The following is a 19935-nucleotide window of genomic DNA, read 5'->3' as shown; positions in this document are numbered from 1 at the left end:
CACAAGGAAGTGAGATGAGGTAGGAGTGTCTTAAAAGCAGACAAAGCTGAGCAATGGAGTATGGGATTAAAGAGAGTAGGGAGACTGCAGGTAGCAATATAATCTGTTTCATGAGAGGGAGAGAAGGGAGGCAAAACTCCAGGGACACCAGTGGGATGTTTTTTTTTTTCTGTTGTTCACTTATATAAGAAATATACTTCTCAAGAATTCCCTGTATATTTGTCAAATGAATAATTGCTTATTGATATTTTGCACCAAATATTTCTCACCAAAATCCATATCAATTATATTACCCATTCATCTCATTTTGGTGGTGTTTTAAATTTTGGTCTTGTACCAAGCAGGATCAAATAGAGCAAGCAAAAATAATTCAGATCCTTTGGTTTTGAAGTGGCTCATGCAGTATAAAAGTTTTCAAAAGATCAAAGCATCCTTTTTTTTTCATTTTATTTTTCTTTTTTTTTAGGTGTGTGTTTTCTTTCATAATATGTATAGAAATATTTTGTATTATTGCATAAGTGTAATTTATATCAAATTGCTGGTCTTCTCAAGGAGGTAGAAAAAGAGGGAGGGAGGAAGAGAATTTGGAACTCAAAAAAATTTTTAAGTGTTAAAAATTGTTTTTACATGTAATTGGGAAAAATATAAAAATTTAAAGTTGGTAAAAGGCAATTCAATAGCATTTAGATTATTTAAAAATATGATAATGACTTCAAGAGGAAAAAAAGTACAGAGAGGTGGCTCAGTGGATTGAGAGCCAGGTCTAGAGATGGGAGGGTTCAAGTCTGGCCTCTGACACTTCCTAGCTCTGTGACCCTGGGCAAATCACTTAACCCACTTGCCTAGCCCTTACTGCTCTTCTGCCTTGGAACCGATATACATTATTGATTCTAAATTGGAAGGTAAGGGTTTAAAAAAAATCCAGCTCAAGCCCCATCTTCTCCATGAAGCCACTCCTGACTCCAACCACACTATTCTTTCCATCTTCTGAATTCCCACTGCACTTATTTCTCCGACTCATGCAATTAAAACAACTATGAAACTTTTGTATTGTCTTGCACTATTGTTTCCTTTATCTCTTCAAAGAGACTGTAAGATCCACAAGGGACCATGTCTCATACTTCTTTTTTTTTTTTACCCTTGTACTTCGGTGTATTGTCTCATAGGTGGAAGAGTGGTAAGGGTGGGCAATGGGGGTCAAGTGACTTGCCCAGGGTCACACAGCTGGGAAGTGGCTGAGGCCGGGTTTGAACCTAGGACCTCCTGTCTCTAGGCCTGACTCTCACTCCACTGAGCTACCCAGCTGCCCTATGTCTCATACTTCTTGATCCACATAGCATTTATATTTATCACTGCAGAACAGTAATCAAAAGTTTACCTCCAATCTGTTTTGGGAGCCACTCCAGAATGGCTTCCCTAATGCTAAATTTTGATGAAATTTTCCTAAAGTCTTTACAAAGAGACAGATTTTTCTTCATTATGGACAGACTGATGTTGAATAAAAGTTGAGTTATGACTAAAAGTCTTTCCACATTCATCACATTTATATGAGCCACCTCTAATGTGAATTCTCTGATGTTTGCTAAGGTCTGACCTCTGTCGGAAGGCTTTCCCACACTCATCACACTGGTAGGGCTTCTCCCCAGTATGTATTCTCTGGTGTTGAATAAGACTAGTAATCCCACGGAAAGCATTCCCACACTCATCACATTTATACGGTCTTTCTCCAGTATGAATTCTTTGATGTTCAGTAAGGACTGATCTCTGAGTGAAAGCTTTCCCACACTGATCACATTTATAGGGTCTCTCTCCAGTATGAATTCGCTGATGTTCTATAAGGCTAGTCCTTTGAATGAATGCTTTCCCACACACATCACATTTATAGGGTTTTTCCCCAGTGTGGGTTCTCTGATGCTGAATAAGGCCACTTTGACTGAAGGCTTTCCCACATTCATTACATTGATGGCATTTTTCTTTGTGATGGATTTCTTGATGTGAAACAAGAGATGAATTGTAAACAAAAGCTTTTCCACATTCACTGCACTCAAAGGGTTTTTCCCCTGTATGAACTCCCTGATGTTGAACAAGGATTGAGCGGCGACTAAAACTTTTATTACACTGATTACACTGATGTGGTTTGTCTCTAGTGTGGATTTTAAGGTGATGAAAAAGACCTGCTTTCTGACTGAAGGCTTTCCCACATTCATTACAATGATAATGTTTCTCTCCTGTATGAAGTCTCTGATGTTGATTAAGGGCTGACCACCGACCAAAAGCTTTCCCACACTCATCACATTTATAGGGTTTCTCCCCAGTATGGATTATTTTATGTCGAATAAGTACAGTTCTTCCACGGAAAGCTTTTCCACATTCTTCACATTTATAGGGTCTGGCTCCAGTATGGATTCTTTGATGTTCAATAAGCCCAGAGTTCTGACTAAAGGTTTTCCCACACTCATCACACTCATAAGGTTTTTCCCCAGAATACATTCTCTTATTTTCAATAACACTTGGGCTCTGAGTGAAGCTTATTTCATTTTCATCACAATTAGACTGTTTATCCCCTATGGGATATCCACAGGGGTCTTCTACTTTGTCCTTCTGTTGCTCATTGATTTCTTCACACTCAGAACCTGGAGATATTCCTTTATTAAGTTTGTCAGATATGTCCCTGTTTATTTCCATTTTTTCAAGGTTCTCCAGCTTTGAAGTCAACTTCCCACGCTCCCTTCTGGTCTCATCATCTGAAACTATAAAGAGAAGAGGTGAATGACACGTTTTCCCTGTGCTGGGAAGCAATAAACTGTAAGGGAAGAATAATAGGGTAGGATAGGGAGAGAAATTAGATTTATTATTTCATTGAACTCCTGAAAAAGGGAACTCCTGCCAATGTAGGTCTTAATGCAACAAATATGAAGTAAAAATCTATGGCTTGTCTTCAACTTAATTCGAAATATGAAGATAGGAAGGTCAATCAGAAGGTATCAGAAAGGGCACTTATTCAATAAGGACTAAGGTGATTTAAAACCAAGGAATGGGTAAGAGGTTCTTTCCATACTATAACATGGAAACTGTTCATGAAGGAAGGTGAGAGGTGAAAGGGAGGAGAGGAGCAGGGTTCAACTGAGACGATTTGCTGTATGATTTCCCCACCCTTATAACTTAAATATACAAGCAGTCAAACCCATTCCATTTACATATTCAGCATATAAAATACACACATAATAAGACAGACTTTCATATTTTCCCATTTTCCTTAGTATTAGCTCGCCAGAGGCGGAAGCTTTGAAGATTATAAACAATGAAAATGTTGTGACTGGTAATGATAAGCAATTTCTAATCATATATGAAATAAGGGAGGGAACAAAATGATAGAGAAAATATGTTGACTAAAGCAATGGGATCATATACTTAACACTGGAAGGGTTTCAGGATCAAGTCTGCGCATCCTTTTTTACAGATGAAAAACTGAGGCCAAGGTCTCAGTAACTTGCTCAAGTTTATAAAGTTATTAAGGAGCCAGGGCTAAGATTTGAACCTAAGCCTTTTGACTCCAAATCCAGTGCTCTTTTCACCTATTATCTATCAACCTAAAAAGCAGTTAAAGATGGGGAAAGAGCCTTTGAAAGGACAAAGTCAAAGTGGTAGATGACAATGTCATGTTCTAGTAGTGATGACTTGTTTGGAAAGAACATAGGAACACTGAGCTTAGTGGGCAGAAGGCTGGAAAGGTTTTATGTGTCAAATTGTAGTAGAACTTGGTTAATTTTGAATATGAAGGAGGAGGTGTAAAAGAACACTAGATTTGGAGTCAGAGAACTTAGATTCAAACTAGAGCTCTGATACTTGTGTTCTTGAGGAAGTCCCTTGATTTCTCTAGGCCTGTTTCCTCATCTTAAAAATGAGCAAGGTGTCTGAGGACTCCTCTAACTCTTTAAGTACTAGGATAGGTTGCAATGAAGGGAATGAGTAAGGCTGAGACCTCAGGAAACAGGAAAGTGGAGAAACCTCCTTTAGTATAATAAGAAGAGAAACATTATTTAGAGCACTAAAACAACTCTGGGCAACTCTTCTCATTGTTCTCTACAGATAAATTATTCCTCCATTCAACAAGCATTTAAGTGCCTGCCTTGTGCTATGCATACTGTGATAGGCATTGAGGATTCAAAGATAGTCCCTGTCCCTTAGGAACATCTGTTCCAACTTGGAGAAAGCGGGGAGAGGCAGGGAGAGAAAAATGGATATACAGGCAAATAAATACAAAGTAAATACAAATCTCCTCACCTTTCTCTTGTAGGGATTGGGGCTCTGGTGATTCACACTTGTACTGGACTGTCAGAGGCCAAAGGGAGACACTCAAAGGTTGCTGTGTTTTTCCTAGAGATGTCACCTCCCTCAAAGACATTTCCTGTTCTTGTGTACATCCTGGGTCCTATGGACAATTACATTTAGTTGGGTTTGTGAGACAATCATTCTGGGAACAGGAAGTAACAACTTCACATTATCCAAAACAGAGAAAGGGGAAACAATGCTTTGGATTGAATTGTTTGCCAGCTCTAGGAGTGGGGAGGGAAGAAGGGAAGGAGACAATATTAATCATATAACTTGGGGAAACTTATGTAGAAATCTGTTATTAAAATAAAAAAAGAATTTAAGAAAGAATTTTTTAAAATCCTACCCATTTTTAAGGCCAAGTTCAAATGTCACCTCTTCCACAAAGTTTTCTCCAACAATGGCATTTCCCCTCTCTTCAGCACTTTATTTGTAACACAACACTTGACACATTCTGAGTTATGATATGAATTGTATTACAACTCACATAAATATCTTACTTCCCCTACTAGATTATCAGTTCTGAGACATCAGGGATAATGCCTTAATAATCATCTTTATACTCCCTACAGACACTTGCACTGGTTAAATACCGGTTAAAGAACATCCAGAGAAGGAAAACAAAGATGATCAAGGGTCTCGAGTCCATAACATATAGGGGTTAATTGAAGGAACTGGGGATTATTCAGCCCATTTGAAGACTTAGAAGACTGATTTCAAGTAACTGAAAGATTGGCAAATGGGGAAGGGATTTGTTCTACTTGACTCCAGAAGCAAAATTAAGAGTCATGAGACAAAGTTGTAAACAGGCAGATTTCTTGTTGTTCAGTCCTGTCTAACTTTTCATGATTTCATTTGGGGTTTTCTTAGCAAAGATATGGAATGTTTTGCCATTTCCTTTTCTAACTCATTTTATAAATGAGGAAACAGAGGTGAACAGGATTGAGTGACTTGCTCCCAGTCACATAGCTAATAAGTATCTAAGGCCAGATTTAAACTCAGGAAGATGAGTTTTTCTGACTCTAGGCCCAGTATTCTATCTACTGAGCCACCTAGCTGCCCTACAACAACAAAAGAGTAGAATGGGTGACCTTAAGAAGCAGTGAGTTTCTCGTCATTTAAGGTCTTCAAGCAAAAGTTGGATGATCATCTTTTCATTATGTTGAATCAGGGAGTTTTGTTTAGGAACAAGTTGAACTAGCTTATCTTTTTGATTCCAAGAACCTATAATGCAGACTCTTAAATGTCTCCTTCAATCCAAAAAACCCCAAACTAATACAAAAATCATCCAAGTCAAATGCAACCTGAAACTGAATTCGCCTTCTGTCATACTGATCTTAGTACTTTTCAAAATGTTTCATTTTATTGTAGCTCAGTGAAATTCTATTTCTTCTTCACAAAATTTAGTAGGGACCTGTTGAGAATGGAGAAGGGAGAATAGCAATCCTTTGGAAAATGTTTAAATATGTTTAATGAAGAAGAGAAAATAGGCAAAGAAGAATAGAGAAAATGAGAAGAGAAAGAGGAGAAAATAGGTAAAGAAAATGAGAAAATAAGAGGGCCAAATGTAATAGAAATGTGAAAGGGGGAGAGAAGAATGAAAGAATAAGAAGACAGTGAAAAAGGGAAGAGAAAAAAGAAGGGGAGATAACTGAGAAATGAGGAAAAAATATGAGTAAAAGAAGAGAATTTTTCTACACACTCCACATAACATTTGCTCCAAACTTTCTCCACTTAAATTCCCAAATCCACATCCACTCCTCATTCCCAGTAGATAGTTGTGCCTCTATCCTAAAGATACCACTAATTCTGGAGTCAGAAGACCTCGGGTCAAATTCCACCTCTGCAAATTTACTACTATATAACCTTGGTCAAGTCATTTAATCTGAGGTCTTAGTTTCCACAAATATAAAATGAGGGGAGTGGGATTAAATTATCCCTGAAATTCCCTTCCAGCTCTAGGTCTATGATCTTATTTAAACTCTAACTGAGATTAAAGGAATGAACCACAATATCTCACATCTTCCCTTCTCTCAATTTCAGAAGTATTTTTCTCTCTATAACCAACTTCATTCCCTCTCAGCTCTGAAGAAGACATAACTTTCTTTTTTTAGTGCTCTCAATTTCATTCTCTCTTGCCTCTTCTGGGAACTTGACCCCTTAATTAGATTCACATTCTCTCTGTCTGTCTTTCTCTCTGTGTGTCTCTCTGACTATCTCTGGCTCTGGCTCCCTCTGTCTCTCTCGACTTTAAAATGTATCTTATTTTAGGGGGAAAAAATAAGATTTGACCCTGTTACTCCCTCATATACTCTCTTCCTTTTACTACTCAACTTCTGGAATAAACATTCTAACCTTGCTGACTGATCCCTTATCTATTCATTTCTTGAGCAGAATTTCATTTCAGATATGTATAATCATCATCAGCATCAGCTACCTCTTATAAAAGTTTTAAGGTTTGCAAGGCATTTTACAAATATGATCTCAATCCTCACAACAATATGTGCTATTATTACCTCCATTTTACAGACGAAGACAGGCAGAGATAAGGTAATAAGGCTACAGGTATTGTGTCTATGGCAGGATTTTGTCTCAGGTTTTCTTCACTCTAAGTTCAGCACTCCATCTAATGTACCACCTAGCTTATTTCTAATTGTTAAAGAGATGAGGTATACTAATTAGTTGCATGAAAATTGGCTATTTTGTTGAAATTACCAATATGCCAGATTTGACTAGGACCTTCAATCTCCAGGTCTGGTGATTCATTGAATCACCTAACTGCCCCTGCACATCCATCAATACTTGGATTTCTTCAATAGCCTTATACTTGATGTTCCTATCAACAGTCTCTACTCATACCACCTAATTTAATTTTCCTAAATTTCCTGAAATTTTTTTCTCTATGTCATTCTATTACTAAAAAAAATAGCAATAATAATGGCTCTCCACTGCTTATAGCCTTGGTTCCCAAGCTCAAGTTACAACCCAAATTACAGCTACTAAAGATGTATAAAAGGGTCATGAAGGATTGAAGCATCCTTTTAACAAGTTCAGGAAAGAGCTAGTACTGTGTCCAGAGCCTTTTCTGGGCCTTATACAAATTGGAATGGAACTTTGAGGACCAATTGACACTCTGTCTACCCCTTTTTACTCCCCTTATTAGAGACTAAGATCTAGATGCTGATCCTCTACCCTGAGTAGGCAATTAGATTAAAGTTGCTATAAGACAGGGGTAATATCTTATTCATCTTTGTATTTCTCCCAATTCCTCACACAATACTAAATGTTTGTTGAAGTAAAATGAATGAGAAGCCTAAAGACCCTTAAAGGTTCTCATGGTAGACCATGTTTGTTTCAAGTAATCAAAATGCTGTCAAATACCCTGAGTGCTCACAGGTAGGGAAAAAAAGGTCAAAGAAAGTCATGCTTTCCCTTTGACCAGACCCAAACTAGAGAAGTTGGTGGGAGAAAATTTGGGGCCAGAAATGATGGAACTTCTTTTTTTTTTTTTAAACTGTGTATTGGTTCCAAGGCAGAAGAGTGGTAAGAGCTGGGCAATGAGGGTTAAGTGACTTGCCCTGGGTCACACAGCTGGAAAGTGTCTGAGGCCAGATTTGAACCTAGGACCTGGCTCTCAATCCACTGAGCTACCGAGCTACCCACCCTTCCCTTAATTTCTTAACCATTCCTTGCCAATGATGGATAAAATTGGTTGGGTTCTGGGTGACATCCCCCTCCAACACTGATTAATATTTTTCCTAGATCAAGCATGAATGTAGCCAAAGTCTGCCTCAAGGTTCCCCTGGCCTATATTGTAATTATTTGAGAGGCAGTGGTAGGCCTTTCTTGCCTCAAATTAATCACCTACCTCCTGAGTACTGTATTTTAAAAATTAATAAAATTGTTCTTTTTTAGACATGTGTCATAATGGATAAAAAGCTGAATTTAAAGCCAGCTGTTGGGAGACATTGACCTGTTAGATAAAGTTCAAATTCAAGACCCTCCACAATCTGTCTTGAGGTCATCTATATATGTATATGTCCTACCACTACCCTTATAGTCCAAACAAATCATTCTATTCATTTCCTCAAATGGAATGACTCTCTAACTAAATCTAATTTCAAGGCTTTAAGAAAGTTGCTTCCTCATCTAGATTAGCCCCAATACTCCAGCCACACTGAACATTTGTTCTTCTGATTTTTTTCAGCACAAACTGTCTTTGCTAATTGGCATTAATCATATGTAGCCTTGTACTGTTCATTTTCAAATATTATGTTTCATCTTTCAAATTAAATTGTAAATTCCCCAATATCATTTTCATAAATATTATAAAGTCATTGTGCTGAGCACTGAAGATACAAAGGAAAAAAGATAAAAGTCCTGGCCTCTGGAAACTTACAGTCACAGCTCAGTGCTAAGCAAAGAGCAAGTATTCAACAAAATATTTGTTGATTGAATAAAGTGAAAGAGAGGAGATGAAAATGAAAAGGATGAGCCATCATCCTTCATTGCCTTGGGAGTAGCACTAGAACAAGAAAGAAGCTATAGTGAGACAGTCACGAAAAGCCAGAAGACGTCTACACCCACTTCAGCAACTCAAAAGCTATTCCTTATAAAAGGGATGGGGGTTGCCTTCCAGTTCTAGGACTTATGGGCTATTTTCCTGGTATTGTTAGATGTAATAATTCTGGATCATTGCCACTAAGGCAGGGGCAGAGTAAGGGAATGGTTTGAAATGGTCCTAGGAGAATTGTTGCTAAGCAAGAAACTCCTCCCAACCTACTCCTTTCCACTTCCCTGCCTCAGTTTCCCAATGGTGCTGGTTTTCCTGTTCTGAATACCATCAGTCAAGAGTTGCAGAGGCAGTACAAAAACAGGACCCTATCCTCTCATGGCCTTGGCTAGGAAAGGCACAAGCATCCTCCAGAAGGTTGTTGGACTCCTATAATGAAGTAACAAACTCAATACTATATTTACTTCTGATTTTGAAAAGCAAAGGCAGCAAATAGTGCTACTTGGTTTAGAAGGAAAACTATGGACAGAGAAGGATCAGTTTAGGTCAATAATTTGCCACAATACTTCTACTACAGATATCCCCTCCACATCAGGACTTTCCCCATTGAGTTATTGATATACTATGGGGTCATATAAGAAATTAAATGGGAATTTGGGGGGAGTTTTGAGGAAGCCACAGACAACAGATGAAAGCCAGTACAAAATAAACAAATGTTCAGAAAACGCATTACAGCCTAGGACCAAATTTACAATAAGCTACTGTAAATGTCCACAAAAGAAAAAGGAAAAATTCAGACTTATTCTCTGGCATGAAGTGAGGGCCAAAAAATTTTACACTAATTTTCTAGATTGGGTGAGCTGTGCCCCTAGCCCCAGAGATATGGGGAGAAGGTTATCTATATTTTGGATACACCAAAAAGTATGAATACCCTTTAGTAGGCAATGCTTAATTGCCTGGGGATCCGTAATCCAGCTGACCCACCAAAAGCAAAAAAAAACCCCAACACACATCTCCTGCTTCCCACCTGCTGTTCTGGCTCATCAAGTTCTCTCTCCAAATCCTCCAGCACAGTCACTGCCTCCTCTCCACTCCGTGGATGGTGTTCTCGCACCCAGGTCTGAAGCTCCTCAGGCAGGATGGTCAGAAATTGCTCCAGCACCAGAAGCTCCAAGATCTGTTCTTTTGTGTGTATCTCTGGTCTTAGCCACTGGTGGCAAAGCTCCCGGAGTCTGCTCAGAGCCTCTCGAGGCCCGGAGGTCTCTTGATAACCAAACTGCCGGAAGCACTGACGGAAACACTCCCTGGCATTGAGATGCTTCTTTGGCAGGGTGGACTCTTGCCTGAAACTGTAATCCTCATCCTCCTCAATCTTCACTTCCAAAATTCTCTTCTGGTCCTGTGGAGTCTCAGTGGCCCAGGAAGTTGCCATTCTAGACCCAAAAGACTGAAATTCTAATCTACTCACTTAGAATGTTTCTGCTGGTTCATTCCACTATAATGTTTTATGAGTTATGATACAAATACTCTTAAGAAATGTAAACATTAACTAACATCAATAGACAAGAATAAGCTAAAAATATGAAATAATCATGAATAAAAGATCTTAAGGGGGAAATAGTCCTTTTTAAAGAAATTAAAGAGGAAAAATGATTTAAGGAGAAACAAAAAGGAAGGATAGAGTGAAATTACATAACGGGAAAATTTCCTCAAATTGGAGATTTAACTTTTCCAGGCCTCAACTGTAAAATGACGGTATTTGAACTGGGTTATCCCTCCAGAATCCCTTTAATCTAGAGAAATTTCAAATTTTGGGATCTGACCAGGAAAATCCCAATCTATTTTAGGAGGCTGCCCCCTGGAAGACGAAGGTCACTTTGGCTTTGGCGCCTTCGGTGACTAAGATTTCTTCTGGGCTCCGCAGTGTTCAAAGGGACCCCCAAGTCCCCGGGTGCAGAGCTAGGCTTGGCTCCCACAGAGGGAGACAGGCAGGCGAGCACGGCCGAAGCTCTGCCACACGCCAGTCTGAGAGGGAAGGGGCTGGTGCAGCCGCACTGCTGAGCTGTTTGGACAGACGTCCAACCCGAATCACTCTCAAAGGAGTGATGCGGAGAGGCTATTAGACCAGTAAGACGCCCCCGCACGCTCTTCAGGTTAACCACAAAGGCCGGAAGTGTGTCAGTGAGTCTCTGCGGGTTTGGGGAAAACGGAATTCTAACCACCCACTCTCCCCCACTGCACTTCCGGGTTCTCTCTAGGAATTGGAGGTGATCCTATGATTCTTTAAAATAAACAAATGAAATTATGGTAAATTTATGACAACAAACGCAATACTCGAACACATGCAAAAAATGCAATAAAATTGTAAACGCCTACCATTTAATTAATCCCAAATAACTAAGTAATTTTAAAAAGTAATAGTAAACTTACCTCACCATCACCACCACCTTTGAGAAAAGGAGTGAGAAAAGAAAAAAACAATCGGTGTCATTCAACTTAGAAAGATACAATCTGGGGAGAAGAATAACAGTAGAAGTACCCAGGAGTTCATAAGAGACAAAAATCCAAGATAAGAGCTGGGTAATAAAGTCAATGGCCAATTTTTTTAAGAGGAAGGGGATGAAGTTGATAACTATTTTTAAAAATTCCTTAAATCTTTTTGATCAATGTGTATTCTCTGTCCACTGTCCTCATTATCCGATTTTAAATTGGGTCTCATTGTTTTGAATGAGTCAAAATATGGAAAGAACATTAAATATGAGTAGGATAATTAATGTGAACATATGGGAGCTATTACTCTGGTCTAGATACAACCTCTCTCTCATGATTCCCCTGAGGGGCTGAGAAGTATCTTTCTCTAGTACTGACCTTAATCACTTTTTTCAAATAGATATTTGTTTAAAAGATATAGCAAGAATAGAAATACAAACATTTTGCTCTATGGGAGCACATTTTAGGGGCAAACTCTCCTCTATACTTCCTTAGTCCTAGGAGAGAGTGAGCTCAAACTTAAAGCATTTTCTACATAACATTATTCCCATCAAGTTTACATCCAAATGCTGCATCACAGCTAGATAACTTTGTCTCAATCATCATTTGGCCAAGTCTGAACACCAATTCTTTGCTCTTCAAATCTCAAAGCCAAACAAACTGCAACATGGACTCCTGTCTTGGATCTTCCTGGAAACTTGTTTTCCAGAAGTTTCAAAACTCCTAAGGAGATAATCTCTAATCTATATTCCTGGGCCACATATGTCAGCCTCAGTTGGGGAGGACCCAAGGCCTCTCCTCTTAGATTATACCTCTTATTCCTCTAGAAGATGACTAGGTAGATGGACAAATCAAAGAGAAACAGTTTCAGGTCAACTGGTGCCTGTTGAACATACCTCATTTTTGGCAATCCAGGTGATGAAAAAAGCTCCTCTTCACCTCAGAACAGGAATCAATTCCACATGAGGATTACTTCAGCAGAGTGGAATGTTTTTCCATGCTCAAAGGGTGTAAAGAGGTTAGACTTACAAAATGTTTTAATTAGGCAAACAGCAACCATTTTATCATAACGTTCTTAAAATGAAAATGTAAATTAAAGTTTAATATTTTTCTTTGTCTCATCTTTTCTTTTAGAAAGTTTGTAATTTAATAAAAATAAGTGTTTAAAAATCTATACAGCATAAATAATAAGCAAAATCCTAATGAAAATAGTCAAATTTGACCTCATAGATAGTACTAAGATTTAGGATGAGACCCTTAACTGGAACTAGAATGAAGAAGGATTAAGGAAGACTCCCTGCAGAAGATAAGATTTAGGTAAACCAGAGAGGTCAGTAGTTAGACCTTTCCTAGGAGTATAAGTACAAAGGGCAGAAGTGATTTAGGATGGTCAAGTAAAATTTTTTTCAGGATAGGGGAGATACAGGCATGGTTTTAGGCAGTAGGAAATGAGCCAGTAGACAGGGAGATTGAAAATAAGTGAAAATGGGGATGACAGAGGGGGAAATCTGTCAGAAGAAATGGTATGAAATGGAATTGCCAACAAGTAGAAATATTAGCCTTGGTAAAGAGTTAGGCCATTTCATAGATGTGAGATAAGAGTGAAGGAGAAAAAATAACAGAAGGTATCTAAGTTGATAGAAGATAAGGAAGAGGAGAAAAGAGGGTGTTTACAGCAAGTAGCCATATTATTGATGTTTTTATTACCATCAGCTGTAACCACTGGACATGCTATAGCTTCCTAGAGCCACAGGTGAGTTGGTAGAGAGACACCAAAAGTAGATAAATAGCCCTGAAAAAAGGCTCAGCAAATCCTTATACCAGAGGTACTACTTCTCTCTAATACCCCATTCACCCCTCCACACTAGTCTAGTGACACTGGTCTCCTAGTTGTTCCAAGGCATTCCATCTCTCAGCTCCAGGCATTTTCTCTACTTATACCCTTATGCCTAGAATGCTCTCATCTCCATCTACTGACTTCTTTGATTTCAAGTCCCAATTAAAATCCCATTTTCCACAGGATGCCCTTCTCAACCCCTCTTAATTGTTGTACCTGGCCTTCTCTTAACTATTTTCTGTTTTGCTATACATAACTTGTTTGTACATATTTATTTTCTTATTCTCTCCCACTAGAGACTGTGAGCTTCTTAAAGGCAGAGTCTTGTCTTTTGCCACTTTATGTCCTCAGTGCTTACCACAATAACCTGGCATGTAGAAGTGCTTAATTATTGTTAACACTGACTGACCTCATTTAACAGAAAAGGAAAACAGAGTATAGAGGGCCTGTGACCCAAGGTATATGTGGTAGAATCAAGATTTGAACTCAGGTCCTCTGGCACTAGATCCCATAAATTTCCCACTGCATTAACATGTGTTAACTTGGAAATAACACAGAACTACTAAAATAGTCAGAAAAACCTTGTCTTTAATCAGGAAAGAGATAGGTCCAATAATCGACCACTACACAGAGCCAGGCACCAAGATACTACACAGAGTTGGAACCCTGGGGCTCTAGGGACAGTATCTCTGGGAGAATGCACCACACAAGATTATTCTCCAAAAAATGACAGTACCTAGAGATCTTTTATACCCTCTGGAAAAGTTGGTATAGCAAGTATGCATAGAAAAGCTGCAAGCAAGTTGCAAAGAGGGTATAGCCAGCAGCTGGGTTATCAGGGAGCCAGCAGTCAACTACTATGTATATAAAAGGAAAAGGTCAAACCAAAAACTAGACTTCCTGAGAGAGGACTTTAATGCAATGCGAGAAGCTACTAAGACAAATAAGGGTACTCAACCTACGATTGCCTACCTGTCCCACCCAAACTGGGATCACCAAACACTTCAAGGTCTATAGTTCAATCCAAAACAGATGTGTCTGGTACTTGAGTTCTCAAGGGGGAGGGGCAAACTTAAAACTTGTAGAAAAATAAAAAAATAAATAAAAACTTGTAGAAAACCCAGTTGACACATGTTAAATTAAAAATGCTAGGAACAAAGAAGAATACCATTTATTAACACAACCACACCCCCTCCCCAACCCAGGTTTCACTTCTTCCATAAAACCTACCATTTATACTGTCAGCTAGAAATGATCCTAATCTCCTCAAATGCCTGTCTGACTTCTCCTATGCATGCTCCAACTTTATTATGGCAACTTGTATATATGCCTTATCTCTCACAATAACTAGAATTACATGCTATTTTAAGGTTTACAAAGTGCTTTATCCTATTTGATCATTACAACAATCCTAGAAAGTAGATTCAATTATTAGCCCTGTTTTACAGATAAGGAAACCAAGGCTGAGAGGATACTAAAATGTTCAAATCAGAAATCAATTTCTGCTCTTTCTGACTCAAGTCCAATATTCCAGTCATTGTTCCCTAGAGGGAAAGAACTATGTTATTTCTCACAAGTGCAGGGCTTAGAATAACATCTAACCCATAATAAGAGCTTAATTTTTGTAGCTAAATGTAGGAAAATACACAAGTGAACATCGAGTGAACATTTCTAACTCTCATCATCCCATAAAAATATACCACCCATCTACCTCTGAACAAAACTATGTGACCCAGGACAAGTTAAGTGCCTTGAGGAATTCTCTGTGATTATAATTTGCACAGGTGTCAGTCTGCAATGTTAGAGGAAATTCCTTCACTAAGAAATCTCTATGCCAATAAAATCACAGGTTCACTCAAAATAAATTACCTACTGGCATGCTATCAAACACTTCTTTCAATTGGGATATAAGGATGCATAGCTTATGTAGTAGAACACCCATTTACTTGAGAATGACTCTACTAGCCTTAGACACAGTTGAAGTGCAAAAACAACAATGTTCTCACAGAATCAATACAGGTAAGAAAAAAGTCTTCAAAACATGAACGGAATCCAAACATAGAAAGAATTCTAAATGCTAAGTAAGCAATGGTCCTCTGTCAACATGAGAGAACATTCAGGCTGCAGACATTAAAAAACTGGCAAGCTTACCTCTAAAGAATTTTCACTTGTTATTAATACATCATAGCCAAGTTTGGCCAAGTATCTTTATTCAGATATGAAAAGAAAGAGATTATGATTGTCATGAGAAATTTATTGGTGTTTTCATTATCACAAAATTCAAGAAAAGAAACAGATGAATAACAAGTGTTCACAGTTAAATTAAGATGGCTCTTAAGAAGGGCATTAGGATTTAAGGCAGGGGTCAGCAACGTATGCCATATCTAGCTCCACCTCCCGACCAGCCAGTCCCGGCAGAGCCCCAGGATGCCCTTCAGCCCCTGCCCCATATTCCAGCGCCTTCCACCTCCATCCTCCTCCTTCCGCAGGCGTTTATGGCTCTCACAGCCAAAAAGGTTGCCTACCATTGATTTAAGTGAAGGTAAAATAGGTAAGTTTAGAAAAGGGAGAACCTTGGTGAGATTAAAAGGAATCCATGACATAAATAAGAATTAGCAGCTATAGGAAGCCCTTCTGGGGGCAATCAGGAAACAGTTCACTGAATACATATAACACCATTGTGAAATTGCTAGGTCTTGAAAGGAGGTAGTAATGTGGAAATCAAAAAGTGTAGGTCTCTGGATCTAGAAAAAGCAAAATAAGAATCTGCCAATTTCTCCAGCACTAGACAAAATGGAGAAAGTACCCTGATTTCAGACCCACTTCTTTGGAAAGAAATGTAAAATATAAAGTATCTGGGGATGGGATGAGGTACACAAACTGTCTTTTGGGGGGAAATGGAAATATGGGCCATTTTTTTAAACATTTTAAGTTTAAAAGTAATTTATAACAGATCACAATAATGTCTTACATATAACATAGGTTGAACATATGATCAATATTAAATAAATATACATAGAGAAATGAAGGAATGGAAAATTAAAAAAATTAGGAAAGCATTATTTGTCTCCTCACTTTTAGAGGGAAACAATATCTGTTAAACCTTCACATCTAGCTTAATAAAAACATAATATGAGGATATCCAATTTCCCCAGCTCTGAATTCTGTATTGACCAAGCAAACTTCTAGTAAATTGGTTTCCTGTCTAAATTTAGGAAAGTAGGAAAATGCCTTCCGGAAATGACTGGTTCCAATCCTTGGAACCAATGTCTCCCATTGTAAATTAATTAACATCAGATTTTTGTGAACTATTATTGTCATTAGGTCCCACCCAAACTGATCAGCCCTGTAATAATGATAAAACCAAGGTAGGACCTACCAGATTTAAGACTAGGGAATGAAGCACAAAGGTACCTGTATCATTCAAAATGTAAACACTGTTATTAAGAACCTGACTACACTAGAAAGTTGCTAAGTTACATATTAGTATGCTGGACTCTATTTTCTGATTAATTTCATTATAAAATTTAGCATTTCTCCAGAAAAAGTTTGGCTTTAAGACACAATGTAATTATTCTTAATGCATAAGAAAACAAAGTAGTTTGACAAAACATATCAGATACAGTTCTGTTGCAACTACAAAACTATGTGAGCACATGTGATGAATAAATCTCCCACTCACTAAATCCAAGAAAAATTATTAGATAAATCAAAGTGAATATTAAGTACCTTGTTTCAAAGCATGTTTATGTGTGAAAGGATTCGATTTACTCCATTAGAAATGCAGCCTCGTCTTCTGGGTCATCACACTAATTTCCTAGTGCTGAAAACTTTGTTAATAAGGCAAAGGCAGGGTGGCACATTTTCTATTTCCCATACTATCATAAATCCTTTCTCCAGTGAATTTTCTGATGTTTAATGAGTATTGAGCGCCGGCTAAACTTTTTACTACACAAGTTACACTGAAAGGGTTTTTCCCCGGTATGTACTCTGAGATGATAAAAAAGACCTGTATTTTGACTGAAGGCTTTGCCACACTCCTTACATCTATACCGTTTCTCTCCAGTATGGACAGACTGATGCTGATTGAGGGCTGACAATTGGCAAAAAGCTTTCCCACATTCCTCACATTTATATGGTCTTTCCCCAGTATGAATTTTCTTATGTTGAATAAGGCCAGTTTTTGCAGTAAACGTTTTTCCACATTCTTCACATTTGTGTAGTTGGTCTAGGGTGCAGAATCTCTGATGCTAAACAGTGTTTATACTATGATCAAAGCTTCTCATAAACTTACTCTTTTCAAACTGTTCCTTACCAGTTTGGATAGTCTGCTGTACTATAGGGGTTATTCTCTGTGTAAAAGTTCTTTTATCATCAGTCTGTTCAAATTTTTTCTCCATTATATGTCTTTGAGGTTGAGCAAATTCTGTACTTGGACCTTTCTCATTTATCTCATGGTTATAATGTTTCTCTGCTGAATGGTTTTTATGTTCAGAAAGTAGTGTCTTCTGATTAAAGGAATTCTCATTTTCCTCATGTTTATAATGTTTCTCTCCTGTGTGGTTATTCTGGTGTTCAATGACGCTCCCATCCTGATTGCAGGATTTCCCACATTTATCATTTTCATAGGATTTCTCCACATAATGGATTTTCTGATGTTCAGTAAGGCCTGCTCTCCAGCTGAAAGCTTTCCCACATTTGTTACATTTAAAACGTTTTTCTTTGTGGTGAATTTCCTGATGTGAAAAAAGGGATGAGTTATAAACAAAGGCTTTCCCACACTCATTACACTCATAAGGTTTCTCTCCAGTGTGAACTCCCTGATGCTGAAAAAGGATTGACTGTCGAGTAAAGCTTTTACTGCACTGATTACAGGGAAAATGTTTTTCTCCAGTGTGTTTTTTGAGATGATTAAAAAGCCCTGCATTCTGACTAAAGGCCTTGCCACACTCATTACAATGATAGTGCTTCTCTCCAGTGTGAAGTCTCTGATGCTGATTAAGGACCGATCTCTGGCAGAAGGCTTTTCCACACTCATTACATTTATAAGGCCTCATGCCAGTATGGATTCTCATGTGTCGAATTAGGCCATTATTTGAACTGAAAGTTTTCCCACATTCTTCACATTTTGAGGGTTGCTCTCTTATGTGTTTTTTCTGATGTTCTACTTGAGTTGTACTGTGATTAAAGATTCTCCCATGCTCAACATGTTCATAGGATTTCTCCCCTATTTGATGCCTTTGACTTTGAATAAGGACTGAGTTCTGGATGAAGTTTATTTCTAATTCAACAGGCTTATATTGTTCCTTGCCTGTAGGATTTTCCCATTGATTTCTAAACCTAGCATCATGTTCACATGTAGAAGAATTATCTTTAGGAGCCTGAGGAATTTCTCCATTAAATTTGTGAGTATGTAGTTCCATTTCTTTTGCAAGTTCTTTCTTTGGAGACAACTTTGTGGAATTGGTTCTGGTCTTAACATCTCAAATTATAAATAGACTATGTGAATGAGAAAGAAGATGAAAAGAATATGGAATCAACTTTTTGAGCCATGGTTTCTGTGTGTTAGTGATGTGGCTTAATCAAGGCCAAAAAGGGGAGTAGGTCACAAGACAGAAGAGGGAAAGCACTTTTAGGAAAGGGTTACAGGGAGAAACTGTAATTCATCTTGCAAAAAAGGTTACATAGTAAATATACATATATAAATTGATAATGGAAGGGAAAATGTCTAGAAATAGAAATTTATCACTTGTCATATAATTTGATATATGTATACTAGATTATGAGAGAGCAAATAAGATTAAATTTAAAAGAGATAAATGTAAAGTCTTACACTTGGATTCAAAAATTCAACTTTGAAAGTACAACATGGGGGAGGCATGGCTAGAATTGTTTTAATTTGTCTAATTCTAATGGACTATAAGATCATTAGGAATATGGTATGGAATGGAAGTCAAGCAATTAATTCAATCATAAGGGGAATAGTAAGAGAAACAAAAAATCTTGAAACTAGGCAAGTGGAGTCCAGCGGTATTCTGGTTAGAATATTTATGGAATACTGGGTTTAGTCTTGGGCATCACATTTTAGGAAGGACAATGATAAACCAGAAAGAATCAGGAAAAAGGCAGCAAGATGGTGAAGAACAGATGTGGGATAATCAGACAAGAGAATCAGTGGGTTCAAGAATTCAAAGGGCTGTCACATGGAAAAAGGATTAAACTTGTTCTCCTTGGCCCCCAAGAGTGTAATAAGGAGCAACAGACCTAAATTGCAAGGAAACATATTGAGGCATAAGGTAAGGAAAGTCAATCAACAGAGATATCCAAAACAGGTGGCCAAATGTAGCAACTATCTTATTGAAGAGCTTCAAAGAGAATGAACATCTATAAAATATACTCTAGAGAAGATTTTTGTTCAGGTACACATTGGACTAAACAACCTCTGAGCTCCTTTCCAACTGTGAGATTTTGGGAGATTATTTAATACATAAGACTTGTCAGTAGCGAAATAAGGCTAAGAAGAAATGGGAAAATCAGAGAAAGGAGGCACTGGAAGTATAACGAAGAATGTTTGGAAGATGTTAGAAGAGGCAACAGAGTAAAATGTGAATGAGAGAGTAGTTAAGAATGGTAGTGTCAAATTCAAATAGAATCTAGTGGGCCCCTATGGGCTGCATGTTGACTTAATTTTAAAAATGTAATGTTATCTGTATTTTACTATATTTTTATTTATTTTGTTAAATATTTCTCATTACATTTTAAC

At 37.9% G+C, this 19935-nt stretch overlaps 2 protein-coding genes across 2 annotated transcripts; both read right to left on the bottom strand.

Annotated features, from left to right (window-relative positions):
- Positions 1-1243: 1243 nt before the first annotated feature.
- Positions 1244-10277, bottom strand: LOC123244054 (zinc finger and SCAN domain-containing protein 12-like). Its single transcript, XM_044672318.1, has 3 exons — positions 9866-10277; positions 4285-4425; positions 1244-2750 (listed from the first exon to the last, which is right to left on the bottom strand). Exons 1-3 carry the CDS (start codon positions 10275-10277, stop codon positions 1453-1455), a joined length of 1851 nt encoding a protein of 616 aa, XP_044528253.1. The 3' UTR covers positions 1244-1452.
- Positions 10278-10683: 406 nt separating this feature from the next.
- LOC123246298 (zinc finger protein OZF-like) lies at positions 10684-18595 on the bottom strand. The gene is made up of 4 exons (XM_044675216.1): positions 17635-18595; positions 17134-17391; positions 11276-11292; positions 10684-11034 (listed from the first exon to the last, which is right to left on the bottom strand). Exons 1-4 carry the CDS (start codon positions 18593-18595, stop codon positions 10684-10686), a joined length of 1587 nt encoding a protein of 528 aa, XP_044531151.1.
- Between the last annotated feature and the right edge of the window lie 1340 nt (positions 18596-19935).

The sequence above is a fragment of the Gracilinanus agilis genome, chromosome 4, assembly GCF_016433145.1.
Source record: "Gracilinanus agilis isolate LMUSP501 chromosome 4, AgileGrace, whole genome shotgun sequence".
Taxonomy (NCBI): Eukaryota; Metazoa; Chordata; class Mammalia; order Didelphimorphia; family Didelphidae; genus Gracilinanus; species Gracilinanus agilis.
Note: the sequence above shows the minus strand (reverse complement) of the source record. Positions and strands in the feature narration are given on the sequence as shown.